The sequence below is a fragment of the Petaurus breviceps genome, unplaced genomic scaffold (genome assembly GCF_028583685.1).
Source record: "Petaurus breviceps papuanus isolate PSGF00001 unplaced genomic scaffold, PetGlider_PUasm1.0 76, whole genome shotgun sequence".
Taxonomy (NCBI): Eukaryota; Metazoa; Chordata; class Mammalia; order Diprotodontia; family Petauridae; genus Petaurus; species Petaurus breviceps.
In genome coordinates, this window is record NW_027186473.1 from 8,849,798 (window position 1) to 8,876,968 (window position 27,171).

The window sequence follows — 27,171 nt, forward strand, 5'->3', positions numbered from 1 at the left end:
TGATAATAATTATTTTTTTATAGAAAGAATTTAAATCAATATTCATTAATACATTTTGGTCTATATTTCTCTTTCTTTGCTTTATACTTCCCAGATTTAGGTATTAGGGTTATGTTTGTTTCATAAAAGAAGCCTGGTAGAGTGCTTTCTTTTTCAAGCCTTAAGAATAAACTGTGTAGTATATATATGTATATTAATTGCTCTTCAAAATTTCCGGAAAAGTTGATGGAATTATCTTGTAAATCCATTAGGATTAGGCATAAATGGTATTTCATCACCAAATCATCTTTTGTCATTTTATCTGTTCCTTTCTATTCCTGTTGATGACAACTCTAGTCGAGGCCTTACTACTTCAAATATTAATTAATGAAACAGTTTCCTTTACCCAATATACATCCTAAAGGATAAGAACAATTTCTAAAACACTGCTTTCATTATATCATTCCCCTGCTGCCCAGGAAGTCCATACAGAATGCTTCATTGCTCAAGACTTTAAATCTTTTCCCCATTTTATCTAAACAAAACTGCTCTCTCACTATTCCACAAGAGACTTTCCACTCTACAAAGATTACTCTGCTTATGAGTCTTGCACATGCTATGCTCACTCTTCAGGCCTTTGCTTCTGTCTTTTCCCTGAATCCTGTCTCTCTTCTTCTCTACCTATCCAAATCTTACCAAACCATTACGATGCACTTCAAATTGCACTGCTACAGAAAGCTTCCTCTGATACATCTATTAACCACTGCCAAGTTCCTATCCTTACACCTAAACCTAGCATGCAATATATGCTACAGCAAGTCATCATATTCAGGTTAATACTCTATTTTATACTATCTTGTACTGCACTTTAACTTTTTTTTGCATGTGCTAGTATTGGAACTCCAAAAATAGTTATAACAGAAACATGTCACTTGTGTCTTTGGTGTGTATTCCCACTGGCCACTTGACCCTCTACGACAGTGTTAGGCTCCCTCCTTCCTTATTTTAGCCAGTATTGAACTTGCCAGAAGCCAAAGAGATTGTTCTGATTGGTTAGCTGCGATGATTTCCCTGCTCATGCCTTTGTATCTCAGATCCACCCACACACTGACAGCTAGGTGGTGCAATAGAGCCCTGGACCCAGAATTAAAAGGATGTTAGCTCAAATCTGAACTCAAATACTTCTTAGCTGTGTAACCCTGGGCAAGTTATTTACCTTGATTAGCTGAGTCTCCTCATCTGTAACATGGGGGCAATAATAGCACCTATCTCCCAATGTTGTTTTGAGGATAAAAGGAGATAACTGGAACACACCATATACCAAAATCAAGTCTAAATGGGTGCATGATTTAGGTATAAAGGTTGATACTGTAAGCAGTCTCAGAAAACAAGGAATAGTTTACCTGTCAGATTTGTGGAGAGGGAAAGACTTTATGACTAAAGGGTCTGGCACCTGCACTTGATAAATGTATGTTTCCCTCCTTCCTGACACAAGCTCCTGCCTAAATAAAAAGCACAGATAGCAAATGACCTCTGGATCAGGTTCACTTTCTGTGTTCTGATTCCTCCTGCCTCTCTGGACCTCTGACACAAACCTCAAATGACAACCCAGATTTCTGATCCCTCTTTAGTTGTTATCATTGACTCTTCAAGCTTCCTGATATCTGGCTACTCCTTGACCTCTTAAATTTGCAGTCAAGAATAGGGCACAAGAGATTATAATGAGTCACCAATGGCAGGAAAAAAAAGGAAAGGCCTCTCATGTTGTTTCTGTAGGAGTACAGTTCCCAGAATGACCAAGATGATGGTTCTGAGCAGAGTGCACTGGGAATCCTGGGCTTAATCTTGAGTGCTACACTTATGAAAGGCAATTTAAAGAGTTCAGGGAGAGCAAATGAAGCAATAAGGGAATCTGCAATTATGTCATGTAAATTAGAGACAACAGTGATATTTCGCATAAATAACATAGCTGTCTTCAAGAGTCTGAAGTCACTACTGAAATTGATTTCAAGGCAGTGAGGTACCCTAGAAAGTGCTCAAATTATTCCTCTGATAATCACTGTGTGATATGGGCAAATGACGTAATCTCTTTAAGCCTCATTTTCTATCCCTATAAAATGGGGATAATGCTTGTACTTCATAAACAGTTAGTTACCTCATGAGGTAATGGCTTGTTACCTCATCCACAGCTGTTGGAAGGTTCCAATGAAATACAAAAAGTGCTACATCAATGTTATCAATTACTATCATGACCAATTAGCCACACACCTAGACTCAGGCTTTTCCCTTGCATAGCATCACAAAAATATGTTACCTAGTAAGGGAAGAGGGCAGAGAGAGTAGAATAAAAATAGTGACTGTAGGTTACACTTCCCATTTGACCAGTGAGAAGAAAAAGGGTTTTGAAGACTGAAAAATGAGCAAAGGACCAGTAACAAAAAGAGAGCTGAGGAGCAGTGTGGAAAGGGCGCCAGCTTTGGAATCCATACATGCTGGTTAAAAGATAGCTTTGACGAGCTGCCCCCTTTGTGACCTCCATTTGTCAAGTGAGAGGCTTGGAGACAACGATAGTTACAATCCCTTCCAGCTCTGATTCTAGGTCTTTTCTGGCTTAACCCCAAAAGTTGGAGGAATGGTAGTAGCAAAAGAGAAGCAGATATCAGCTTAAAGTACAGAAAAATATCCTAACAGTCAGAGCTGACTCAAAATGACATGGTCTGCCTGAGGAGGGAGGTGGGCGAAGGGCTGGCCACCACCAGGATCCCAGAATGTGGCCACCCTGGCTCTTCTAACCCTGATAACTCCTTTCCTGTGTTGTAGTTATACTGCCATGCATGGAATGGGTGTTCAGAAGATCACTGTTAAACTGAATACATACATAAGGCAAGAGGCTGGGTTCACTATTCACTCCACAAATGCTGATCAAAAAGTGCAAAATTATTTTCAAATTCTTTGGCCAGCTGTCTGCTAGTGTGGTCCAAACATTCTCAATCTCTGACCATGCCAACTCGTCACCATACTATGAAACAAAATTAAGATACATTCATTATTAAGATTAGAAATGTAAAATAGAAACACATGAAATGATTTTCTATTGAATTATTTTAAAAAACTTTGACCATGAAACATTATCATCTAAAGCTCATCAATACAGCTATAGTATTATGTTCAGTTTCTCTTGACAAATCAAATGAACACTCATTTCCTCTGTTACAATTTAAATATAAATTATGGTTATCATTCAGGGTCATAGATGCCAGAAAAAGTATCATTTCTAACAAATGAGAAATTTCTTGAAGAAAGCATTTGTAATTTCACATTTAAGTTGTCATACAAATTTATCTAGCACATTATCTATTCCAAACACATTAATTCCTCCAAAACAATTTTAATATTCTTTATAGCAATTACAAAGATCCAGGTTACCTTTGCTGTCATGTACATCAGATTGTTCAAAACCATTGCTGTAGCCTGTGGTGACCCCCAACCTTCTCCTCGTAACCAACGCCTGCTATTCACCATGAGTTCTCGGTCTTTTAAAGCTTCATCTTCATCTTCATCATGACGCCTTACTGTTGGCAAAGGTTTTAAATCCACCAACTCTATATTGTTCATCCATGGTAACAAATAATGCAACATTATTTGTCTCCCAGCTGGGTGAGCTGTTTGAATTCTCTGACTTATCTCTGTAAATAAATTTTAACAGTTCATTCTAAAAGAAATTGAACTTATTTAAATTTGCACAATTATAGGTATTTAAAATGATCATTTCACCTTTCTATTCATTTATGCTAAGTGATTATAAGAAGGAAAAAATTAACAGCTAAAAATAAATTTATAGTCTTCCTTTATATCTGTGGTATTTTTCAATGCTTAAAAAGGAAACTTAATTGCAGAATAGAAAAAATAGTCCTCATGCTTCCTGTCACAGGAGCTATTAAGGCAAAGGTTAGATGATTATTTGTCACGTATACAATAAAAAGAAAATTTTTACACTGGCTTGGAGGCTATATAGACATTCCATCCAACTGTAAAGTATTATAACTCTATGGAATATAAGGCCTTTTCTTAAAGAGAAGAAAAAAAGATCCTTAAGTAAAATGGTATTTTAAACTGCTTAACTATTAAATACCTTCAAATTTAAAACATTTCAATATAGGCATATGACTTCCAACAGGTGAGTACTTTGGAGTGCAGGTTAGATATTCAGATTTTTATTTTAATTTCTTCTTAAGGCTTAATTTTTACATTCAACAGAAAAAAGATTGATGTAAATTTCTTTCAGGATACTAGTTAAAGTTATTTCAACATGTATACTATGCAACTAGCTTTGTGTCTAGAAAAGTAACTCTATGTCATCATAAAAAATGAATGATAGTATTTTTAGTGATTTAGTTAGGATATTCAAAGGACTTTAATGGAAAACCTTAATTTAAGAGATCATTTGGTAAAGATGTAAGTAAGTTGTCAGTGGGCATTCAAGGAATAATGTATATGTTTTTTAGATTGCCTTGAGTGTTTGGTGATTAAAAGAAAGGGAAAGGAATGGGGACTGGGTGGAGTCGGGGGTGAGACAGAGAGGTAAAAGGAAGGAGAGTAGGGGAGGGAGAAAGGAGGTAAGTGGTGGGGAGAAAAGGGAAGAGGACAACAGAAAGAGAACTTGAGAAGTAGGGTAAAATGCATGGGGGATAGAGGAGGAGAAAGGGAGAAAGGATGGAGAGGGGGAAAAAGGAAGAGTGTGAAACCAGGGGTCAGATAGAATCAGATAGAAGAAGATAGTGTTTTTCTGGGGAGACAGGGACAAGGTTTAAAGTCGATAAAGAAAGACTTAGTGACAGGGATCCTTTCAAGATGTCAATCATCAGGGTACACTTTCTCTACAATGACATACATTAGATTTGTGTTTCTTTACTTAAATTTCATCTGGAATCTAACATACTTTGAAAATCTGACAAAGAAGAGATTTGAAATGTGTAAATATGTCTTAACCAGTTAAAATTTTCATACCTGAAAAGATAGCAAGGGTTAATTCAGGATAAGTCCTTGCTAATTCCTCTGACAGCTGATAATATGAAACAGAATACAAGTGTGGCAAAGGAGACAGCTGACTGAGTACTCCATCAGTTCTATGAACTTCCAATTTGTGAGCATAGCGAAACATCTTCGGTTCCAGAATCTGCAGGAATAAAATTATAACAATCAAAGCTAAAACTTAGTGGTCTTTTTAATCTTAGTTAAAATTAATGTCTGCTTACAAAATTATTTCCCAAGGAACACTCCTGGTTACAGAAGGTACAATAAAATATCTTCCAAGTGGTTTTTTGCTGTTGATTACTGCTTTAGAAAATATATGGAGAAAAAATATTCCTGTGGCTTTCTTATATGAAACTTGTGTTAAATGCCAATCAACAATACAGTTTAGCACCAAGGCTTAAAATGTATGCAAAAGCTTGATATATAACTGCTCTTGAAACTTCTATCATTTTTTCCCCTTCTTAAAAAATACAGATAATTTAAAAAAAATTGTCCTAGATAATAGTCATAGATGAAAAAATTAAACTACTACTGCTACTGATCACTACTGCTACTACTCTTTCTCCTCCTCCTGGCTAACTTTTATGCTAGCTGCCAGGCACTGCACTAAGTGCTTCACAAACCATCTCATCTGATCTTCACAATAACCATGGAAGGCAGGTGCTATGATTATCCCCACTTTACAGATGAGGAAACTGAGGCAAACAGAGTCTAAGTGCCTTGCCCACGGTCATACTGCTAGTAAGTGCCTTGGGCTAGACTTGAACACCGGTCTTCCTGATTCCAGGCCTAGTGTTCTATCCATTGTATCACCTAGCTGTCCCTGTAGTATTAGCTTTAATATAGATTGTCCAGCCCTAAAAAACAAGAATTGCTATTTCTAGTTTTAGCAAAAAGAACATGGTATGAAATTGTGTTTCTTTGAGCACTCCTTCTATTTCATGTTATATGGAAATAAATGATATTCTGCAAAACTAGCATATCAGTTAAGAGCTTGTCACCTCATCCTATATTGCCCCAAAACTGTTTTGGTGTAAATGAAAATGCTCCCTTGGGTAGCTAGGTGGCGCAGTGAATAGATCCTCAGCCCTGGAGTCAGGACGACCTGAGTTCAAATCCGGCCTCAGACACTTAACACACACAGACACAGACACACAAAAAACTAGCCATGTGACCTTGGGCAAGTCACTTAACCCCAACTGCCCTCCAAAAAGCAAAAAAAAAATGCTCCCTCATAAAGCAAAACTTGAGTTTCATGAGAGTATTGCTTATTCATTTGAGAAAGATAATTTATAAAAGATTACTATAAAATAACTTTTCTCTTTACTCAAATATATAGTGCTACTCTTGAGGTAATTTAGGATATTATAACCTAACATTAAATAAGATTTTAGAAGCAAATGGATTTTATAGAGCTCATAATTTTCGAAAATGACTTCAGGTATATACAATTTTAAATTAGAAATTTGAATTCTATACAGCCAACTGAATTTGTTACACATTTTTGAATTTCAATGATCTATACTATCCTCTGTCCACTATTATTGGTGATTGTTTTTATTTATTTATTTTTTTCAAAACAATAGGGGTTAAATAACTTGCCCAAGGTTACACGGCCAGTTCTTTTGTGTGGGTGGTATCTGAGGCCGGAACCAATCCCAGGTCCTCCTGACTCCAGGGCCAGCACTCTTACTGCATCACCTAGCCACCCCGTGATGACTGTTTTAATAATTCTTGTTATCATATAACTGAATGCCAATGATGTATGGTAAAATAAGTAAAAGAAATCACCTTTATCCACTAGAAATAAAACATGGGCTTGATTAAAAATTGTTTACAGACCTGTAATAATTGCATAGCAACTTCATAGATACTCCTTGAAGAATCAGCTGCTTTAAACAGTATCAGGTTCAGAAGAGTCACTGTGTCACACTGGTAGTCCCTGGGAATAAATTTTACATATTCAGTAAAATACTTTAACACATGGTTATTTTCACAAGAGGCATTATCTAGTGCATGTTTTAGATTCCTAAAGATAGAGTCAGCATCAGGTATGCTTTCTGCACCTGTATATTCTCTATTATTAAAAGAGATACAACAGAAGTACACTAAGAGCATGCTATTTTGGGGCAGAATTTAATACTGTAAGGCATAAAGGAATACTCTATTATTACTAAACACAATATTTCTGAAGAAAAATGAAAGCCGCTTATTTAAAAGTAATGTCTAAAAAAAAATGATAAAAGACCTGTTTTGGAACACATTAGCTATAGCTTTAAAGCAGCCAGCTGCTACTCTCTTGGAACCCGTGTAACATCGATCCACAGCCCAATACATCAGATTGCTTTGGTCTGGGTTGAGCTCCAATAATAGCGTAACTGCCTCACAGCCCAACTGATGAACCTAAAAATAAATAAAAAACACCAGGAAATAATGTAAAAATAGAAAAAATCTAACTTTTAGAAATGTTTTCACTAAAATAAGGTATGTATTTGCTGCATAATTAATTATATAATTCCTCCCACCCCATTCCCAGTTATGCATATATGTAACCACTAAAAGAGGACACCAGAGGGTGAGGGTCACTTGAATAAATTTGGGCTTGTGGTTCACAGGGTAAAAAACCTCCCAGTTTACTTGTAAAGCTTTCCTCTCTGAAAACCTCTCTGAAGTTAAGCCAAATGAAAAAATGAGAGTAATTATTACTTAAGCTGTCATTCACCTCTACAGTACTTTCTATAATGTACTCTACAAAGGTATTTTACTTATCCTGCATCCACTATTAGTATCAGCCTGATAAACATAAGAATTACTAAGCCCATTTTCATAAAACCATAGAGGAAGATGACATAACACAAATTAATAAATACTGTTTTAAGAACTAGAATCTAAGGTACTTTTGGACTAATTTTATATAGTATTCTCTTTCTGTATGTTTTAATTAAAATTCATTTTTAATCATATAGTAAATAGGGCTTGGATTAATTGGATCATTCTAGAATCCTAGATTCCTTAAAAGGTACATAATATGACTGCTAAAAAAAAGACAGAGATTTATGCTATTACCTTTTTGTCCAGAGAATCTAAAATATTATCCAGCCATTTGTATAAGTAGCCATCTGAAGAGAGTCCTACATTATCTGCAACAGGGCCACAACACAGAACAGCAGACATAGCCTTCAAAAATAAAATAAAAAATACACATTTTAATAAATAACGCTGTTGAGAAATGCTGAATGAGTAAATTAAATCGGTTTTAGTGCTTATGACTCTCAAATTTTAAAAAATAGACATGTAATAATATTTGTACACAAAGACATTCTATTATATAGAAAAAGCAAATGACATGGCACCAGATCAGTCAGACAATTTATAAAACCTAAAAATATGGGGCGGCCAGGTAGCACAGCGAGTAAGAGCACCGGCTCCATTGTTGGGATGACCTGGATCAAATCCGGGCTCAGATACTCAGCACCACACCCAGAAATAACTGGCCGTGTAACCTTGAGCAAGTTACTTAACCCCGATTGCTTAAAAAAAAAAAACTAAGAATATTCCAAATGGATTAAAAATTAAAATGTTGAGTTTTTATGCACCAGACTTCAATGCAAAGGTGGGAATAGGGTAGTATGACCAAAAAACAAAAACTTTTTCGAAAACGTTTTAAAAATAGGAAATAAACAATGCCAAAGGTTCACATGGTACACAGAAACTTTAACTGGATCCTTTATATCCTACTTTCTCTGATTAAATAATTTGGAAATCTAGACATGGGGAATAAGAAAGCATGCCTGAATGAGAAATATAATAATGAGTTGTATGAATGAAGTGCTACGAGAATTCAGAAATTTTGATTGGATGGAACAGGAGAAAGTTTCACAAAGGAGATACCTTTGTACTTTGCTGTTGTGATGAATGGGTATAAATTCAAAAGGGAAAGCTTTGGGGTAAACTGGAAGGAGTCATTCCAGCTGACAGGAATATTGTAAACAATTGTTATAAAAGTAGGAAAATCTTTGGATAAGAGCAAAAATTAGGTTGCAGTGCAGTGTTCATGTAAGGGAGAAGTCAGAGAAAAGGTTGCTAGGATAACTGATAGTCCAATCATTGGAGGGGCTTGAATACCAAGCAAAAAGCTATAAGAAAAGTAAAGTTGTAGGTAAATACCTTTAATGCACAGTACTGATGTCTATTAATCTGCATGTTCCTATCACTGTATCTGTCCAAGGGAGTAAACATAATGCTAAAAGGCCCTGCCCAATGACTGAACAACATGAAGAGACTGTGACGAAGGCTCTGTTGGGGAAAGATACTTCTTCTCTGGTGAACTATAAAGAAAAGCAGAACAGAAGTATTTGAGTTTTATTTTATTATCCTTGAAAAGTATTTGTATACATAATAAAAATTTTAACTAAAACTTCAAATTTGTATATTTTCGTCAAGGCAAACTTTCTATTTAATTTGCGGCAAGTAAAAAAGAGAGAATGATTAAAGCATATGTTATTGTGACATGACAACTTTTAAAGCAGAAATTTCATGCTGGCAATGTGATGTATTTAAAAACAGGATGGAAATCAGTAGTCTGGGATACACTTCCAAGTATAACATTGACTGAGTGTATGACCTTGGTAAAAACCACTTTACCCTGAGTTTCTGAGAGAGTGGGACTACATAAGATGCTTGTAGCTCCAATAATCAATGATTCTATACTATAAGTTCTGGAACATAATGTCTGGTTTCACAATAAAATTTAAATTTATAATGTAAGTTATCTAGTTATCCAATAGGAATGACATATCTATTATGCGGACCCTGTATATATGTGTATATGTGAGTACTTAAAAAAAAGAATTAAGGGCAGAGGTCATGGGTAGATCTCTCATTTCATCAGGTTAACTCCTGGTGAGAAAATCCCCCTACCAATGCAGGTTAGTATTTGTTTGGGAATTTAAAGTTTTAGTGAGTAGCCTAAGACATTAAGAGGTTAAATGACTTGCCCAAAGTCATAAAGGCAGTAAGCATCAGAGGTGGGATTTGAAAACACAGATGTTTGTGACTCCAATGATAGCTCTCAGATCTCTCTCTCCCTCTGTTTCTCTGTTACATATTTATACAAGTAAATTATATATAAGTAAAATTATTACACAAGTAAAAATTATCAATAAATTTTTATCTGGGATAATTTAAAAAGTTTAATATATAGGTAATATCAAAACTTTATGCTTAGAAGTATTCTCTGAAAAGCTACAAGTCTGAAGTCTCTTATTATCATATCATCATGCCACAAGCTTACTATCTGAATTTCAGAAACTAAAGGTCATTAAACCTACATGAGAAAGAGCATATGTATGGGTAGTCAAATCTGTATCTATGTAGGTAGAGAGAGAGACCAACATCCTTGTCTTGAAAAAACTGATTGAAATAGAATTCATGCCCTTATAAAAATTTAATCATTAATAAACCAGAAAAATTAATTCAAATTTTGTTAAAATTAAATTTATATTTGTAATGTACCCCAAAACAATATTTAATATATTACAGATATAATAAAAGGCCTTATAATTACTATTTGGAAAGCTATAAATAATATATTTTTAGAAACATATCACTGCATTGGTATTATTCAGAAAGCTAGATGTCTCATTTACTACTTCTCATTTTTTTAAGGTTATTGATTCAGTTCACTTTTCCCCCAAATGCCTTTCTCTAAAGTAAAGGGGATTTTTCTTACTCTTCTTCCCTAACTTCCCTTTCAGGCACTCCTTTCTGCTGCTCAATATGTCTACAACAAGTTTTCTATACGCCTCTATTGTTGCTTGCCTTCAAATTTATCTCTGTCTTCATCTTGATGGAAAACAAAAACAGGTACCAATTCAATGATTTTATAAATTCTTGCTACCTGTGCTTCTCTAATATCATTTCCCAAAATTTATGTCTTGTCATTTTAAGTCACAATCTCATTGGAGCATGGAAAGAAGACATCATGGATAATCAATTAGTGCTCTAAATATTGAAAATGATACCTGGAACATTCTGAATGATATTCGCCACTAAGGCACTAAAATGGCATCGTATATCCTTCAGTGTATCAGAGTCCTTTTCATTTTCTGCTTCTAGGAGTTGCCTAGTTAGATCTACATACTCCAGCAAAGTGTTATTGAGGGAATGGGTTTCATTATCAAGGCCACCACTTGCACTGAAAATAAAAAAGGAAAATTATTAAGGAAACATAAAATTAAAAAAAAAAAAAAGACAAACTTTCTAAAAGTCATCTAAGAACCAAAATCAGTACATTTGCTAAACTCTGCAAGGTTCCTATGCCAAATAGATTACCAACATGTTAACTTCCGAATATGTTTTCTGGTGTTTTATCAGGTAAATAAGTTGTTGGTAAGGATATGTGATCCAAAACTGAGCAAGTATATGTTATGAAAATATAATATTATAACATTAATTAGGAAATGACTCGATTTTATTTTAGTGGAGTTTTAAAAATTTATCTAAATATGGTGATAGCACAATATTATATTTAAAAGCACAGTTAGAAACTAATAATTCCTTCTCTTAGAGATTAAGTATTAATACTGTAAAAGTAGAACTTTACATTCTTGAAGTACAACAACAAAGTACTCATGCTCTAATTTTATAACCTCCTTAAAGGAAATAAATATTTGTGGAATTGAATTTAAAATACAATTTCCTAAAGTCTTCTTTTTGTGTTTTCTATGCATTCTTCATGTCCGCACTTAAGTTAATTATGAATACGTTATATAGTATTTCCTAAAAGATACTATTTTTTTTTTGATAAGCCTGGTCCTTGCTAGTAGTATGGGACCCAAATTCTTTTGTTAATAAAATAAAGTTACAAAATAAACCTAATATTGATTTTTAAAAATACTAGTTCTGTGTTTTAACACAACTTGTATTACTTTTATTATTTTGTGAGACTTTAATTATCATGTGACATTTAACATAACCACTTTTTGAAATAGAATTCATGCCCTAATAAAAATTTAATCATTAATAAATCAGAAAAATTAATTCTTTTTTTTTTTGCCATGCTTATACCTTGGTAGAGTAAGAGACTGCTTTTTAAAAAGAAGTCCAAAGTGTACATTGTTAGTCCCTGTATGCTTTATAACAATGTTTTAGATTTATGAATTGATGATCTTACATTTAGTTAATTATATATTATGATTTTGATAAAGCCACTTTAATAATCCTAAACATTAGTGCTTTTTAATAATAAATGTGATTTTCAATAGTTTAAATACAAAACTATTCAGATGAAAATTCTGTAAAAAGTTGTACTTTATTATTTCAATGGATCTGTGAGCTCACTGATATAAAAGCATTAACTGGCTATATAATTCACCCCATGTTATTCTTGCCCTTCCTATGAATCCTCCACAGAAGGACCCAGGCTAGGTCTTCCTCTAAGTATTTTTACATTTTCATATCAATGTAGCACCTATTGTTTATCTGTATATATCATATCATATATGATACATGTATATATATGATATAATGATAATATGATAAGCAGATAAACCATCTGTTTATCCCTCTTTCATTACATGCACCTCCTTTTTCCGATCATGCCTTTCCAGTACAATCCATATCTCATATCACTTCTTACACACAAGATAAGGCCAAAGTAGTGCATGATTTACACATAAAGAGTAATGGCACAAACAAATTAAGAGAGCATGAAATAGTTGTATTTGTTTGATCTATGGCTAAGGGAAGAATTTAGGACCAAATCACATATGGGACTGCCTACCTACACCTGCCATACATTTATGTCTCCATTGTTCAGCTATCACTCACAATTTTGATACTTCAGAGATGGGGTTGCTTCATGATGAGCAACCATATATAATGACTGGAAGAATTATAGTTGTTTAAAAAAACAGATTTGCATATTAGGAACCATCTGAAAGCTGTTGAAAGTGCTATTCAATCTTTCAAAAGAATTCAGCCCACTTTCTTCCTCCTACAATTTTGGGTTCAGCTCACTGCCTACCTAATGGGTTGTCCAGCCAAACACATGTTACAGTCTGGCCAATAGACAATATTCATCAATTAATTTGCTTTGTTCCAACTGGGCCATTAGACTAATCATTCATGAATGAATGTAGAACTCACTGGCATAAAGTGTAGCTACAATACAGTATTATCAATAGTTCAAACAGTATGATGTTAGTCATTCCACAGGTAGAATGAAATAGTATTGGGCTAATTCCACTATCTAAATAATTTTTCAAACTGGCTGGGAATTGGTGAGCTGGTACAAAAATCACTACTGATACACTATTACTGTTATGTCTTTTTTTGACTTTTTAAAAAATTCATGTTAAGCTTATGGTATATAATTAGAGGAATCTGCTCCCATTTGGATTTGGCCGCTTTCTCCAAAGGTAAAGAAGGAGCTGAGTCCCACAAAAGTTGAATATTAAGAAAGATATAATTCTATTCACTTAGATAAAAATGAAAATTGAATACCAAACTGAAAAAGACATGCAATATACCTAAAAATGTTCAGGGGGACATAAGAGGGGAATATGGTATAAAACCAACAAAGACTGAAAACTGATATATGTAAAATTAAAGTACAATTAACATATTAATGAATCATATCTGGCCTAGAGTATTACAATGGACTCCTAACTGGTCAACCTAACTCAAGTCACTCTCCACTTCGGTTCATTCTCCATAATGCTGCTAAAGTCATTTTCCTTAAGTATAGATCTGACCATGTAACTTTCCTACCCTATCAACTTCAGTGGCTCCTTATTACCTCTAGAATAACACATATATTTCTCTAAATTTTAAAGCCCTACACAACCTTACCCCAAACTATCTTTTTAGCCTTTTTATACATTCCTGCCTTTTTGCACTCTGAAATCCTGCTTACCTGGTCTTTTTTCTATTCTTCACAGACATCCCTTCTTCTCTTTCTCTGTCCCTAGGCACCAGCTGACTAACATACCCAGAATGTACTCTCTCCTTATTCCTCCCTCACAGAGTCCTTCTCTTCTGTTAAGATGCAGCTCAAGAATTACTTTCTACATGAAGTCATACCTGACCCCCTCCCTGAACTGTTAATACCCTCCCTCTCAAATTATCTTGTAACTACTTTATTCTTTATATACCTGTATACCATTGTCTCTCCCATTCAACTGTAAGCCCCTTGAAAGCAGGGATTGTAAAACTTTCCTAATATGGCACCTGTTACACAATAGGCCCTTAAGAAAAACATGTTGCTTAATTTTTAACTCATAGGACCATAGCTTTAGATCTAGAAGGGCTCTCAGATCATCTAGCCCAATATCTGGGCAGAAAAGGGAGCTGGACCCAGGTGCTGCCACACATCTAAGATCTCTTTAAGGTCTGCAATTTTATGATTCTGAGTTCTATCTAATAGCACTAGCCTCTCTGACCTGAGGTGAGGCATCCTAGCAGGGAAGAGGAAGTGAATAAAGGAATCTGAAAGAAAACACAAGGCTAGAGGGAAAAGGTAACTAATCACTTAAACTACGTTTTTAAGGTTACCACATTTATGATCAGTCAGAATCCACTGACTGCCACATATACAGTACAAGGAAAGTATTTCTCAAGTACCTGCTATGAATAAGGCACTGACTGAGTGAAACGAAGTGGTACCAGAAATTACAAACTAATCCTAAGAGAAACTAGAGTAAGAAAAATAATATATACATGCAAGAAAAACTACAGAACAATGCAAGGCTAAATGGTAAATTCCAAGATGTCAGGACGTCTTAGTAGGACCTTGTACACAGTAGATGCTGATTGTAGAATAAAGTAACAAGAAAAGACTATAAGAATGACATCACACAACACTATGAGTAAATGCTAAATGAAGGAGAAAAATAATGAGTGTGATGAATTCATAGGGAGAGACAATTCATTGGAAGGAGATGCCAAGGGTGAAGTAGAATAAAAACTTATATTTATATGCTACCTAGTCTTGTATAATTTTTATGTGACGATGATAATTAGGCTTTTTAGTATTTGTCTAACTTGTAATTTTACTTAAAAAACCATGCACTTACGCTAATTAGTTAATTGACATCACTTTCACATTACTATTATACTAAAACTTGTTGTAGTGTAATAGGATCATAAGTTCAAAGATTTAGAACCAGAAGGGACCTCAGGGCCCATTTCACAGATGAGGACAATGCTAAGGCCCAGGCAGGGTAAGTGACTTGCTCAAGTCAGCAGGGCACCAGGGTGAGGATTTGAATATGGATCATCCAATCCCAGAGCAAGTACACTTTCTCCTATAGCACCCTGCCTTCCTACTTCCTAAGTAAATATGGCTGTGATAACAACCAAGATAAGAAAAGATTCTTAGTATCTTGAGGTTTATAATAAAGAGTTGTATTTGGTCCTGATGGTAGAACCAGGAAATATCAGAAAAGACAAGGCAGGCTCGTCACAATGAATTACTCCAAACAGGTGAAAAGGTCAGGTAGCCTCAAGAGATGGTGATTTCCCTCTCCTGGGAAGTCTCAGGCATGCTGCAGAAGGGGCTCCAGTTCAGGTACTGCTAGGATTTGGTGGCTTTTGTGGTCCCTTCTCATGCTAAGACACTGTAAGTCTGTGAGACTTGTAACTGCTGCATAATTTGAGTAGATCATAAATACTATTCTATAGAAGTAAAGGAGATTGAGTTTCCTCAAGAAGTTTTTTGTTTTTCTTTTTGTTGCATTTCAAGAGAGAGGAATGCTCAATAGCATTTCAATGTTATTACCCCAAATAAAACAAGGCCAATACCAACCTGTGGCTGATGACACCAGCATCTGCCAGCAGTTCAAATATCCGTACCAGCTGCACTCGCAAAATATCCCGACGCCTGCGCCGTTTCATATTCTATTCCATATCAAAAAGAATATAGGAGATATATTAAGATGCATACACTGACATCTTACTTTTAAAATGAACTTTAAAGCATACAAAGGGTTTTCCTCACAACGGTGCTGCGGTTACTTCAAGTTGTCTGAAATATCTCATTTGTACAAAACATAATTTTCAGCATTCTGCCAGAGTATAATATTGTCAATGAGGAGAGGATAAGTGAATATACTGAATTTTTATTTTATGATAACTTCTGTGAAGAAAGTAAGGTTCTATATTTAGGGAGGTTACATGGTACAGTTTTGGAATCAAAGGACCTAGATTCAAACATGATCTCTGCCACATACTGTATTATCTTGAACAGATAATAATCACTCTTTGAGCCTTTTTAACCATCCATAAAATGGGGACAGGAGGTTGTGCAAGATGGTCTTGAAGCTTACTTTCAGCTCCAGATCTATGCTCTTATGGTCCAATTTTTATATTTGTTAAGCTTTTAGCAATAGCTAAAAAAAATGGAAAACTATGCACTAAAAGGTAGAGAATGTAAAGACAGCCCCAAGTTTCACAGAAATCAGAGGAAAGGAGCAGGAACACAAACTTCAAGGGGACTCTAAGAAGTACTAAAACTTCTGATATGTTCATACATAAAAACTATAGCACAGAGAAGCAGGCTAAGAGAAAAGGCAAAAAGAGGTGTGGGTTTTTGCTGCTAATTTTGTGAATAACCAGTAACTCATGACAATTAGAGGAACAAGTAGAATACAGCATGTCCCAAAAGTCTTAGGGAAGTTTCATGCTATTAAAGTTTTAACTGAACTATCTATGGGGAAGCAGTGGGATGTAATGGATGGAAGCCAGGGTCTCAAGAGGCAGGACATCTTGAGTTCCATATCCCCTCTGTCTGGCCCCTGTGACACTAGGCCTTACTCTCTTGGTGCCTCAGGAAGCTAGCCATCTAAAAATATAAGCTGTATAACTGGTGGTGACCTGCCTTGTTATAGGGAATGTTGCTTTTTGGGGATACTTTATAACAATGAAATCATAGAACTAGCTTAAAAAAACCCCAAAACCCACAAAGATGAAAAGAATTCTTACTTTAAAAAACTGACAGGTACACAAATGCAATACAAAGAGTGTGGGAGTATATTTATTTTATTTTTTTTGCTTTTTGGAGGGCAGCTGGGGTTAAGTGACTTGCCCAAGGTCACACAGCTAGGTTTTGTGTTAAGTATCTGAGGCCGAATTTGAACTCAGGTCCTCCTGACTCCAGGGCTCTACTCACTGAGCCAACCTAGCTACCCAAGTGGGAGTATATTTTAGAAATATTTTTTATTTTATTTTATAAAATAATTTGGGATAAATTATCTGATTTTGGGGGAGAAAGGGACTCATTTTTTTAAAAAATTAAAAATTATTTTTAGTTTTCAACATTCATTTCTACAAGATTTTGAGTTACACATTTTCTCCCCATCTCTCCCCTGCCCCCCACCCCAAAGAGAGTGAGCCTACTGAATACCCCTTCCCCCAATCTGCTCTCTCTTATATCCTCCCCCACCCCACCCCCAACTTTCTAGTAGGATAAGCTAGATTTCTATAACCCAGTGCCTGTATATCTTATTTCCCAGTTGCATGTAAAAAACAATTTTTAACATTTGTTTTTAAAACTTTGATTTCCAGATTCTTTCCTTTCTTCCCTCCTCACCCACCCCCACTGGGAAGACAAGCAATTCAATATAGGTTGTAATGTTCAGTTATGCAAAACATTTCCACAGTAGTCATATTGTGAAAGACTATATTTCCCTCCATCCTATCCCACCCCTCACTTATTCTATTTTCTCCTTTGACCCTGTCCCTTTTCAAAAGTGTTTGCTTCTAACTACCCTCTGCCCTCCCTTCTATCATCCTCCCTCTTATCCCCTTCCTCCCTCTTATCCCCTTCCCCCCTACTTTCCTGTAGGATAAAATACCCAACTGAGTGTATATGTTATTCCTTCCTTAAGCCAAATTCAGTGAGTAAGGCTAATTTATTCCCTTTCACGTTTCTGCTCCTCCCCTCCATTGTAACAGTTTTCTCCTGCTTTTTTTATGTGAGATATTTTACCCTATTCTATCTCTCCCTTTCTGAAAGGGGCTCATTTTAAAAGATTTTATTTATTTCTTCTCTATTTCCTAGGATTGATAACATATAATAACAACCTGGAGTTTTAATTCCATATTTTAAGTTTTTAAAGCTTTAAACTGCACTAAGACTTTTGGGACACCATCATTACAGAGAATAAAAATTATGTTGCTTAATTTACTCAGACTTGCACTTCAAATCCTAAAACTTCCAGCTACCAGGCAAGCACTAGAGAAAGTATGGCTAAGAATAATAGAATTTAAGCTTCATCATTACTTTCTGGTGAGTAATAAATTTAAGCTGAGAGTATAACAGTACTTCATTTGGAGTAACAGCCACTTGAAAAATTAAGGAGAAAAAAGTACATTAAAGTTATGCTGTTGAAATTTTCTTCTCTATGTTAATTTTGTCCAATAGATATTTGGATATTTAATTAATAATGGTAATTTTACAATAAAAAGCTCCCCCCTCACTTCAGTCTTCAAAGGATTGGAAAGTAACTGTAAGGAGAATACACTGACATTAGGCATGGTATATTCCCTGAGAAGCACCATTTCAGTGCCATAAACAATGAACGAGATACAAAAAAAGGTAGGCATCTGAAAAATATTCTTTAAAAGTTCTTAACAAGGGGTGGCCAGGTGGTGCAGTGAGTAAGAGCGCCGGCCCTGGCATCAGGAGACCCGGGATCGGTTCTGGCCTCAGATACTTGGCACACGCACAAAATAACTGGTTGTGTAACCTTGAGCAAGTTACTTCACCCCAATTGCTTAAAAAAAAAAAGTTCTTAAGTTCAATAGTAGATATTATGGCCTAATATGTGACAACCTTTCCTCTCCCCAATAACTGATTAAGAAACTACTTCAAAACAAAATATTTAGATATGGGAGACAGTTATCTCAACTGAAGCAGAATTAGCAGGCATGTAATTAAAAATTCTGGTGGTTATCCTGTATTATCTATCCCAGAAAAACAGACAAGAAATGAATATAACCTTTTAAAACAAGTGCCTTTCATCAATTGGGGAATGGTCAAACAAGTCATGGTATATTAATGTAATGAAATACTATTGTGCTATAAGAAACGAGGAGCAGATGGATTTCATAATAACCCGGAGAGACTTGTATAAACTGATGCTGAGTGAAGAGAGCAGAACCAGGAGAACATTGTACATAATTACAGACACATCATATATGTGATGACTAACTTTGATAGACTGGGCTCCTCTCAGCAATGCAAGGTTATAAGACAACTCCAAAAGACTCATGATGGAAAGGGAGATCCACATCCAGAAAGAACTACAGAGTCTGAAGGAAGATTGAAGCAGACTACTTGCTCTTTCTCTTGTGTTTTGTTTTGTTGTTCCTTCTTTCTTGCTGATCCCTCCACTGGTTATAACTCTTCTTTATAATTTAACTAATGTTTAATGCGAAGGTATTTATTTGTAAAACCTTTATTGGATTGCATGCCACTGGGAGGGGGGGAATAAGGGGAAGGAGGAGGGAGAGAGGGAGAAAAATTGGAATTCAAGAGATTGTGGAGTTGAATGTTGTAAACTAAAAGTAAATAAATAAATCTTTTTAAGGGAAAAAAAGGCACCATTAAAAAAAATACCCAACAAGTGCCCTTCTCCTCAAAATTTGGCAGAGAATTTACCCCAAAATGATGACTTGATAAAATATATTCCCAGGCTCTTTGACTTATCCTTGTTGATGTATATGTCAGCCCCCACTACTAGAACATAGTACAGATTATACTCTATTATTCTTGGTATTCACCAGCATGTCTCAAAACTCTTAGTGAAGCTTTAAGCACTTTTGTTTTAACTGGACTTGTGATTTCATTGGTATAGGGTGTGCCAGACCTCAACCTTAGGTTGTTCAGTCTCTACGAATGTGACTTCCATTACACTATCCTGCCTCTCCACAGATACTCAAATTAAATTGAAATTAATTTCTTTTAGAGAATATCAAAGGACTTGGAGCTGAAAGAAACCTAAGAAGGGAGGGCAGCTGTTAGAACAATGCTCTTTCTACTAACCCAATGCTGTAATAGTAACAAATTTTTCCTACAACTGTTTCAGCTTAAATTATGTTCGCACAGATGGAATCAACATTTGTTGGGGCATGTCTATGATTTTGTTAAGCACTTCTCAACTCCTACTATAATCATCTAACACATCACACTTGGATCACCTTAACAGTCTCTTCTAACTCAGTCACTCTACATACCAATGTCAAACCAAACCAGACCTGCACAACTTGGCAGCAGGTATGGGCCAAAATGAAAATAGGCTGAACTTCTTCAGAAGGCTGCAGATAGGTCTTTAGTGGCTCACTTTCCAAGTAAAGGTAAAATTAATGATTAAACTACTTTGCAAATAAACCATTTTTAAAAAAAAAAGGAAATTTCAACTAATATCAATTAATTATACTTATTAAGATTTTTATTAGGGGTGGCTAGGTGGCGCAGGGAGTAAAGCGTTGGCCCCGGAGTCAGGAGGACCCGAGTTCCGTTCTGGCCTCAGACACAACACACACACACACAAAAACTAGCCGTGTAACCTTGGGCAAGTTACTTAACCCCAATTGCCCTCCAAAAAGCAAAAAAAAAAAATTTTGATAATGAAATCACATTAGTTAAAAAAAATTACTTCACTAAGTGGCACAAATTTCAATACATTTTTCAAGTTTTCTTGCTGTTTAGATTTAGTAACGATTGAAAATACAACAAAAAGATATGATTCTTGCTCCCCTCAGACGACAGAAGGATTGACAATGGTTGGTTGCCAGGGGCCACGTGAAAAACAGGAGAGAATGAGCAGTGCCAACCCACCCGCCACGTTATATGATGGGCACAAGAGTGACTAGTGGTAGGCAATTTAAGCAGGGCATGGACAAAGAACTCATCACATCTTTACTTTCTTTTACATCCTCTACATTTTTTTCGGGTTACCTGAAATCCTCTGGTGGGCTTTACAAGCAAACCATGGGCCATATGTTGGTATCTACCAGAGCATTCAGCTTAGTAACAAACACATGAATAGCTAGTCCCTATACTCTTGTTGACTGAATCACTGTTTACCAACTGGACTGATTGCAGCTTAAGTTAAGAGCTTTCCAATTCCAATTACATTCTAGAGGTTCAACCTGAGCACATACACAGATAGCAGGAATGTCTGGCTCTGGATCCAGAATGCTCCTTGTTCTCTTTCTGAAAAATTATTTTTAGTCACAGAAATCTATGTGTGAGGATGGGACTAATATTGGAAATGGCAGAGAAGGATACTTTATTAAGTATTGTAAATTTGCCATGTCATTTCTTCTAGTTTCAATCTCAAACGAAAAACAAGGGCATGTGTAGTGTGAGAAGAACACAGTCTGGCCTTAAGAGTTAGAAGACCAGGATTCAGGTCACTTAGGCAATTCATTTTAGTAGTGAAGGAGAAATACTAAGCAAGGGTTTTTTTAATTATTCAATTGGTACAGTAATTCAAAAATTCATTATCACATACAGATGGCAATGGAAAAAGCAAATGATGCTCTTATAGTACTATGAGAAGAAATAACTTGTGATTTCAATGCTCAAAATCACTCAACCCTTCTCACCTCTGGCCTTCTTTCAAGTGCTTCTTTAATTATAGGGTGCAATTCTTCTATTAGTTCCCTAGAAAGAAAAACATAAATTGCTACATTAATAACTATGCTGATATACTCAAACTCCACATGAAAATATATATACATAGACCTTTAATTTAACATCAGAACAAACAACCCTAATGCCACTCTTAATCATTGATTTTTAGCATTCAATTTGTGTTGCAACAAAGACTAGGTCAATTTTGATACCATTTAAGTATTTCTACATATTCTTCCTACTTATTTTCTAATAGTAAATTCTTTGTTAACTAACTACAATCTCTAAAAAGAATACACTAAAATGAAAAAACCTGAGAGACAAAAAATCTGAAGACTCAGAAGCACAACTTATTGGAAAAAAATGCAATCAAAATAGTTTTTTCAGAAAATTTACTGGCATAATATGCCTTTATTTCATTATAAAACATAAAACGATTACTTATCAATGTTTAAAACATTTAAAATTTTGTTTTTCAGTGGAAGATTGAGTTAAAAAAATTATAATTCAGCAAACAAATCCATGTAGGTATTAATGGCAAATGGATGAAATAAGACATAATCATCTCCCTCGAGGATTTTGTACTCTACCAGAGGAGATAAGATAGCTGGATCTGAGGTTAGAGGGCATATGTGTGAATATTAGTTTTGCCACTTACAACCTGTTTAACCTTGGGCAAGTTAATTAACCTCCCTGGGCCCTACTTTCCTCACCTATGAAATGAGGAATAGATGATGTTGAAAATCTTTTCAAACTTAAAAATCTATGATGTTTATGAAGATATGGACACAAAATATATAATACAAATTATAATATGGTGAGTGCAAAGGAGAGATCCAAAAAAGTGCTATGAGAAATTTAGAGAAGAAAAGATCACTTATAGTTGAGAGGACACCAGGAAAACCTTCAAAGAATTTTCAGTATTTCAGCTGGGGCTGAGAGTTGGGGATAAGAAACCCATTCCAAGCACTAGAGACAGTAAGAGTTTTATAATAACAGAAAAGGTGTGGGGCCAGAATGGAGGGACAGTTTGGTTAGAAAGGAAAGGTCACAAAAAGGAGTAATATTATGGCAGGTTGTGGAGCAGGACTGTGAAAGATCTTAGATACACAACTAAAGAATTTTATTTTATTTACTTTATTCAAGATGTCATAGGGTGTCATTGTAGTCTGCTGAGCAGTGAAGGGATATGGCTGCCCTGGATATCAGGAATATTATTCAGGTGACAGTATAAAAGATGGATTGGATAGGAAAGAAATTGGAAGAAGGAAGAACGGTTAAGAAGATATTATATAAGTATGGCCAAGAGGGAATATGGTGAGGCCTGATCTAAGGCAGTGGTAGTAGAAAGAGACAAGATTTGAGTGATATTTCAAGGGTAAAATTAATAGGACATGACAAGTGAAAGGATGTGGAAGGTGAGAGAAAGGAAGAACAAAGAATGACTTTAAGGTTTTAATCCTGGTGACTAGAAGGATGGTGGTAATGAACTACAAAAAGATGGAAGTTAGAAGGAAGGACAGGTTTGGGGAAGCAAATTGGAGGATCTAGGAGGATATACAAGCAATACATAGAAATGCAGTACTAGAACTATATAAAAATATGTATTTGATAGTCATCCCCACAGACACGAATACTTAAAATCAAAGAAGGAAATGGGATAGCCAGGTGAGAGACTGTAGAGAGCTGGGTCAAAGTTAGACCCTTTTAGAAGGCTGAAGGAGAAAGAGGAGGTTTGGTCATGGAAATAATTCATGACACTTGGGGAAAAAATAAGTATTGTCATATGGTACCTTATATTACTGATAAGATTACTTAGGGACATCCTTAAGAAAATGAAAGGAAGATTAGACCTGGACAACATTTTCCTCAAGCAGAATGAAAGAACGTGCTTTATAAATACCTATAGCACAAAGAATGCTAGTCTATGGTATGCCTGAGAACTAAAAACACATAAGTGTTTCATTTACATTATTTAAAATCCATCCTACTTTTTGGTAAGTCTGTAAATATAGCATAATACTCGAGGAGGAGAAAAAACAGGGATGCATCATATTAAGACTCAATTTTCTTATAAAACTAAATAAGGATGGTAGAGATTCATTTTTCAAAAATCACTACATTTAAGAGATGAAGAAACATTATCAAAATCACTACTCCTAGAATTCTACATAAGTAGCCAATTTTTCTATTCATTATTTACTTATATAGAAAATATAGAGAGACAAGATAATAATTACCTAAAAGCTCCTGGGTTGGTCCTGCCAAGACCAAGAACAAGGGATTCAGTTATTTCCATGCTCTCAGAGCGCATCATTGGAACTATGTGCTTAAACAAGGAAGAAGGGGATGGAATGCCAATAATCTAGGGGGGAAAAAATACTGTGTTTTTATAGTAGACAAAGTAAACCTACAATCTCATAGCACTAAAAAGAACAAAAATAATTTAACATGTTAAACTATTTTTTGATCAGGGATAATGAATAGACAGACATAAACATTATACAAGCAGCACTGGAAAAACAAATCAATAAAATTGGTGTAACTCAAAGGTGGTTAAATAATTTGCCCAAAGTCACACAGCAGATTAATTACAAACCCGAGCCTAGAACTCGGGTATCTTGATTCCTACCTGGGATGATCTTATCCCTGTGCCAGGCTAGCTCCCCCATCATTTAGTGTTCCATATAGCCTTTTGGATGCTGATAATGTGGCATGGTGGGGAGAACAGTGGATTAGAAGGCAGGGGATCTGATTTCTAGTTTGAGCTCCAAAATGCCCCTTATGATTTGGGTAAATCCATTCAATCTCAGAAGGCCTTAATTTTATCACTTATGAAATGAAACAACATGGTGTAGTGGAAAGAGCCTGAATGTGGAGCCAAAGCGCTTGGGTTTGATCTTGGCTTTTGCTGTGAAGCCTTGGGCAAGTCATTTATCCATCTGGGCCTTAGTGTTTTTATCTATAAAATGAGAGTGTCAGACAAGGTGAACTCCAAAGTCCCTTTTGCAATAAGTCTATTACTCTATGCTCCTAGGACCAGACCATCCATATGATCTAAGACAAGATGCACTAATATCAAAAGGGAGGTTGCAATCACCCAGCTCCTACATTTACTTCAGTACTTTATGACATCAGAGGCTGTGCTAATGGCCCCTTTTGAGAGATGCTATTGAAGGTGCAAATTAAAAAACCTCTGTATTCCCTTTTTACAGCAGGATTCTATAATTCTGTGATATCAACTATCTTCAACTTACCTGGATATCTCCTAAATATCATCCTTGCCTCTTATCTGATTGTGTATGAGAGGAAACTTCATTTACCCAGACAAGATCCTATATTTCTCTTTTCTGCCCTTATAAAATTATACTTACCTTCCAGTACTAGAAAAATGAATAAAAACTACAAGATGTGCTATAAATATATTATCTTTAAAAAAATTTATAACCATGATCTTAAGAACCATGGCTTTATTGAGAAGAAAATAAACTGCATTTTGGCAATTAACATTTCATTTCTTTCTGAGTAAATAAATCTTTACTAATCGAAGAAAAACAAAAAATTTGGAAAACGTAAAGGAAAGTAAGTGATCATTTAATCTACTTACTTCTCCGATTGAAAACAACCCTATCATAGTTTTATTCAACTATTTACTGTTACTAGGGAGAGACTTAGACACTTACTTTAGAATCAATGCCGTAACCACTGTCGGGGGTAGATGCCAGCGTCTCAGGAGGAGAGCACCTCATGGAGCCAGCAGATGTTGATGAGGATGAGCAGGTGGCTGCACTGCAGCACAAAATCAGGTAGTTTCTCCAAAGCCCAACGTAGGAGTCACTGCTTATGGTAGCATTGACTTTTTTAGCATTAATGGGACTACTAGACAAAGATAAGAAGGCAAATACAAAGTCAACATGACATACTGTTTTTACTACTGCCAAGAAATACGTGCATTAAATTTATTTCAGAGAATTCACCAATGCTTCAGTGGAGCTCTGAGCTCATCTCTGGGGTGACTCCCTTCAGCAGCACAGACCCATCTCTTCCTATGTACACATGCTGATGTGTGTATCCACACAAATACACAACACAGATTTACATAAACAAACATGTATGAGGAGGAAGAGATTTCCTGGCATGGCAGACAGCCAGAGGGAAGGCATGAAGATAGGAAATATAGTGTTGTGTTTGAGAAACAAGGACTGGCTAGTATGGCTGAATCATAGAATAAATGGAACAAAGGAAAGCCTAAGAAGACTGGAAGGGTAGGAAGGGTTCAGCTTATGAAGAGTTTTAAATGCCAAAGGGAGGAGATTTTATTGGAGACTGGAGGTAATGGAGGTGACAGCAACAGGGAGGGAGAGAAGGAGGAACATCATTAAACTTACCTTTAAAAAAATCTCTTTTGGGAGTTGAGTGAGGTATAGAGTGGAAAAAGGGGAAAGAACTGAGGTAATGAGACGTAATATAAGACTGCTGTAATGGGTCAAGGCACAGGTTATTAGGGCCTGAATGAAGGACAGTGGCTGTGTGAGTTGAAGGAAAATTTGATAGTAGAGTGGATATGTAGAATATGTGAGAATAATGAGTAACAGATGACATGAGGGTTGTGAGCCTAGGTGACTGCAAGGAGGGTGGTAGCCACAACAGTAATAAGAAAATTGGGAAGAGGGGACAGATTGATGGGGAAGATAATGAGTTCTTCGGATATGCAAACTTCTAAATGATAGCTAGCCATGTGCTACTGGAGTTTAGCAAAGAGACTAGGTCTAGATATACAGATCTAAGAAGCATCTGCCTAGAGGTGATGATTGAACCCATGGGAACTAAGAAGACCATAAAGCAAGATCATGTAGAGAGGTAAGAGTAGAGTGCCTTGGGGGATACCTACTATTGGAGGGGAATCATAAGAGAACAGTCTCCAAAAAGAAGAAAAAGAAAGAAACCCCAGAGACAAGAGAATATCCAGGAGAACAAAGTGATCCATTACATTATATGCACAGAGGTCAAGAAAGTGAAAGCTTATGAAAAGGTTATCAGATTGCACAATTAAGAGATCATTGTCATGCTTTAAAAAGCTGTTCTCTGACTATGTTTGGTAGGATGTTTGGTATAACTGAGAATTTTTCTCTATCTATTGAGATAATAATTTGGTTTAAGATAGTTTTGAGTTTAACAAAACTATGCTGATTTTTTTTCACCCTAATGTTGAATTATCCTTGCATTCCTGATATGTCTAATTTGACATAATGAATTATTTCTTGGATGACTTTCCATAGCATGATGGGAATCTGCCTAAAAATTTATATTCATTTATGATATTGGTCTATAGTTCTCTTTAGCTTATTCTACCTTAGTTTAGGTATCAGGACTAAATTTGGCTCATAAATATAGTTTGGAAGAGAGCTATCTTTCATAATTTTTTAGAATTAGTGTAGGGCTGATGATAGTTTCTTCTAAAAATGTGAAAGAATTCTACTATAAGTCCATCAAGATTAGGAGTTTCTTCCCCTTTT

The 27,171-nt window shown here is 35.6% G+C and overlaps 1 protein-coding gene across 9 annotated transcripts in view; it reads right to left on the bottom strand.

Annotated features, from left to right (window-relative positions):
- Positions 1-27,171, bottom strand: part of FRYL (FRY like transcription coactivator) — a 314,599-nt gene that overhangs the window by 83,846 nt on the left and 203,582 nt on the right. For 8 of the 9 annotated variants that reach the window (XM_069105195.1, XM_069105197.1, XM_069105194.1 and 5 more), the window contains 12 exons: positions 25,339-25,534; positions 23,896-24,020; positions 21,628-21,685; positions 15,821-15,912; positions 11,037-11,209; positions 9,181-9,341; positions 8,080-8,190; positions 7,262-7,416; positions 6,856-6,955; positions 4,987-5,155; positions 3,406-3,665; positions 2,858-2,998 (listed from right to left, as the gene is read on the bottom strand). In XM_069105195.1, the coding sequence (XP_068961296.1) occupies positions 2,858-2,998; positions 3,406-3,665; positions 4,987-5,155; positions 6,856-6,955; positions 7,262-7,416; positions 8,080-8,190; positions 9,181-9,341; positions 11,037-11,209; positions 15,821-15,912; positions 21,628-21,685; positions 23,896-24,020; positions 25,339-25,534 (1,741 nt within the window). The remainder of the gene's footprint in view (positions 1-2,857; positions 2,999-3,405; positions 3,666-4,986; positions 5,156-6,855; positions 6,956-7,261; positions 7,417-8,079; positions 8,191-9,180; positions 9,342-11,036; positions 11,210-15,820; positions 15,913-21,627; positions 21,686-23,895; positions 24,021-25,338; positions 25,535-27,171) is intronic. The other variant, XM_069105198.1, reaches the window with a different exon arrangement.